At 42.0% G+C, this 3996-nt stretch overlaps 1 protein-coding gene across 1 annotated transcript in view; it reads right to left on the bottom strand.

Moving 5' to 3' along the window:
* Window positions 1-2885, bottom strand: part of Znf449 (zinc finger protein 449) — a gene marked incomplete at its 5' end in the record, with an annotated part of 11167 nt that extends 8282 nt beyond the window's left edge. The window contains one exon of the mRNA XM_028776928.1: window positions 2301-2885. Coding sequence (XP_028632761.1) covers window positions 2301-2885 — 585 coding nt within the window. The remainder of the gene's footprint in view (window positions 1-2300) is intronic.
* Window positions 2886-3996: the final 1111 nt, after the last annotated feature.

Here is a 3996-nt window from a genome sequence, read left to right as displayed (position 1 = left end):
CACCAATAAAAACTCTGGCAAGACCAATAAAAACTATGCCACAGCTATGGGGAAGGACCCTCTTACCCTTAAAGGGAATGGCCCAGACCCAGTTCCCTTATGGGCCCGAGGATTGATATGCCTGTTTGATACCACAGAAGGCACAGCTAACCGGCTACCAAAAAGATTAATGAAATAGATAACCCCACAAAACCAGGCCCAACCATAAATAAGATGAATAACAATTTACATCCAGGGAAGAGAAATCTCCCTGAGAATTCCCTTATTTTTCCTTTTTAGGTAAAAATGAGTCACCCGTGATGTCTGCTGTTAGAAGTTCTAATCCAGATGCTGGCCTCCGAACTTATACTACTCAGACCTTTGAAGGGCCACTGACAAGAACATCAAACAGCTAGAGATTGACATCACTAATCTGAAGAAAGCCCTCGTTTCACGGTCTGAAGAGACCTCCTAAAATCACAAAGATCCTTATTGGACTTGATTTACTCTATTATAATAGAAAAGGCTGTGTACAGCTCTTGACTGTGTACAGCCCTCAGAGAAGAAGGTTGCCTTTACATAGACAAGACAAGGAAGGTTAAAGAGAGCATGAAATAGGTCAGTGAAGGCCCTGAGAAAAGTCAGAGAGAGAAAGAGAAAGATGAGTGCTGGTATAAGAATTGATTTTCAGCCTCTCCATGGTTGTCAACCTTACTTCCTCCCATCTTGAGACCATTAATTGGGTTACTTGTGCTTATTTCTTCTGGTCCCTGGGCCTCAAATAGGCTGACTAACTCTGTGAGAAAACAGATAAATAACTTGGTAGTAAAATCTATTCAGATACATTATCATAAGTTAGCTATGGAGGACCACGAGACTCAAGATGAGGTTGTTACTCTATCCAGGGTGTTCCCAAAACCCTTCTCCACCCAACCTAAAAGAGAGGGCTTCTGCCCCTAGACCAAGCAGAGAGGGGCCACCCAGAACCCCCTGTGACTGGCGATCTGAACTCTTGCTTAGGCTGCGAGGCTAAGCACTCACTGCAAGGGAATATAAATAAAAGTTAAAAATATCCCTCTGGGTTCCCTGAGGGATAAGCCTGACTGCATAGGGGTTGATGTCAAAAGTATCCCCTCTCCAGGAAAAAGACAACGGGATGGGTATGGCCCTCATGCCTCACTGGACAACAACAGGGGGACCAGAGCCATTACAAGGTCCCCTTCAATTACTGGAGGTCACGTCTCTATCCCCGCCTTCACAAGATTAGAATTGCCACAGCCCTTCTATACTTAGAGAAGGGAGGAGATGTCAGAGGAACCCCTGCTTATACACTGAAGGCCTAAAATAAGTCATAGGCCTAAAATCAGCAATAGGCCTGTCATACATGTATACTAACACCAAGTCTTGGGTCTCAGTGGAAAAACATTGAAACAGATGGCTATAAGCTATTATAAACAGGCAGCTTTTGTGGAAATTTACCAGCCTGAGTAGTCATAGACCTTGTAAATAGGTAGCCTTGGCAGACAATATCAACTTAGATAAGGACAAGCGAGTCATAGGCAGAGTCATAGTGACTTGTCCCCTGAACCTTCACCCAGCCTATCCCCTGTTCTGAAAGATATCTGTATTCCCCTTGAACACCCACACTCCAGTGTCATTCCCTTCCCCATGTCCTGCCTTTTTGTGTTTTTAACCCCTATGTGAATGAGTATAAATTACGATTTGAAAAAAAAAGAAATTAGACAGTGTTGTTGTAAGAACTCAGGGTGACAATTACAATAGTAACATTTAGGGAAAACACAATCCTCTCATCTTGTTTATAAAGTTCCCTGATTCTTGGTTTTGGTGGTCTATGGCAATAAAAATTATAGCAGCTAAAACTATCCCATGAATATTAATTCTTCCTGATTTCAGGGGCCCTAATAGCATTTTACATCTCTTCTGAGAAAATATGAAGAATAAAATCAGAGTTTATGGTACCTTACACCAGAGGATAGTGTCAGAGAAAAATGTAGCTACAGATATAGTTGACAAACTATATTCTCATTTCTCATTTCTCATTTCTTTTATTCATAAAGTCATAAACAAAAATTGTGTGGTTAACACTGAAAATGAAATGCAGTGGGAAGCAGTACAGACTTTCTATGATATGAAACATAACTTGCCTAGATTTTTCTAGACTTTTAGCCTTCTTTACACTCTGTCTCTGCAATATACTAATTTTCCTTAGCCCAGGAATTCTGTCTGAGTTTCCTGACTATGTATGTTCTGGTGTCTGATATAGCTCCATCGTCTGTTAAACGTTTTCTCACACAGGTTACATGTATAGGGACGGTCAGCAATGTGGGTTAGCTGGTGTTTAATGAGGTGAGATTTCTGAATGAATAGTCTCCCACATTCAATACAGTTAAAGGGTTTCTCTCCTGTATGAATTCTTTGGTGTCTAACTAAGCTTGTATTACGACTAAAGGATTTCGGACACCAGGAACACTGGTGTAGTTTTATTTCTTGGTGAGCCAGGCAATGCTTTTTAAAATCTGAACCACACCGGAAGCTACTACCACACTGTTGACATGTAAAAGGCTTCTCTTTGGTATGAACTCTCTGGTGCTTAGCAAGCTCAGAAGGAATTCTAAAGCTATCTCCACACTGCTGACATTTAAAGGGTTTGTGTTCTGTGTTGCTTTCTGTGTCAGTCAGAATCTGCTGTTGAGAAACTGAAGCTACCCCTGTTTCCATCCCTGGAAGAGCCTGGCCATGTTCTGGTACCCTGCGCGTATCCTTGGGTTTTTTCCTGGAGTGTTTTTTCCGGGAAGCTTTCTTTCTGGCCCTTGATACTTGGGATGGTCTCACTTCTGTTGCTGATGTAGAGGCAGGTCCAGGCATGAAATCTTTTGGCTTAAGCCCTGTTGATAGAAAGAAAAGAATCAGTCAGGTGTTTCATAGAAAATAAAATTTAAAGGACTAGAGAGAAATGTTGATAACAAAGAAATACATAAACTATTGATTCTGGTCTAGGCTGAAAAAAGAGTATAGACCCATAGTCCCTTGATCCACTCTATTAGGTACAGCAAAAGACCCATTAAATAGTGCCTCAAGCCACAGAAGGAAATTATAAAAAGTGGAAAGAAGGCAAAGAGTTCTGGGATTCACGAATTTCAGAAAAACAAAAACAGAAGAAAGCAGCAACTCAAACCCAGTATTTTCCAACCCCAAAAACTATCTGCAGAAGGCTGCCTGGAAATGTAAATCAAAAGAACACTGAGATTCTACCTTACACCAATCAGAATGGATAAGATCAAAACCTCAGGTGATAGCAGATGCTGGCAAGGATGTGGAGAAAGAGGAACACTTCTCCATAGTTGGTGGGATTGCAAACTGGTACAACCACTCTGGAAGTCAATCTGGAGATTCCCCAGAAAAATGGAAATAAATCTACCTGAAGACCCAGCTATACCACTCCTGGGCATATTCCCAGAAGATGCCCCACCATACCACAGGGGCATGTATTCCATTATGTTCATAGCAGCCTTATTTGTGATAGCCAGAAGCTGGAAACAGCAGAAGAATGGATACAGAAAATGTGGTTAATGTAAACAATGGAATACTATTCAGCTATTAAGAACAAGGACATCATGAGTTTTGCAGGAAAATGGATGGAACTACAAAATATCATCCTGAGGTAACTCATCTCCAAAAGGATATGCATGGCATGTACACATTAATAAGTGGATATTAGCCAAAAATACAGAATTCCCAGGACACAATCCAAGGAATTCAAGATGGTTAACAAGCTTGAAGGATGCCTCAATCCCACTTGGGAGGGAGAAGAAAGCAATGGGCGGGGGAGGGAGGGACCTGGGTGGGAAAAGCAACATGGAAGGGAAGAGGGGAACATGATCTGGTATTGGGTAGGGGAAAAGGACTGAAGCCCTGAGGGCCAGCAGAAAGAATGGAAACAGGCAACCTTGGGAGGTAGGGGGTGGGAGGATCCTCTAGAATGTACCAGAGACCTGG

This window comes from Grammomys surdaster, unplaced genomic scaffold, assembly GCF_004785775.1.
Source record: "Grammomys surdaster isolate TR1022 unplaced genomic scaffold, NIH_TR_1.0 274, whole genome shotgun sequence".
In the NCBI taxonomy this organism is placed as follows: Eukaryota; Metazoa; Chordata; class Mammalia; order Rodentia; family Muridae; genus Grammomys; species Grammomys surdaster.
The sequence above is the reverse complement of the archived record's forward strand: the minus strand, read 5'-3'. Positions and strand labels throughout refer to the sequence as shown.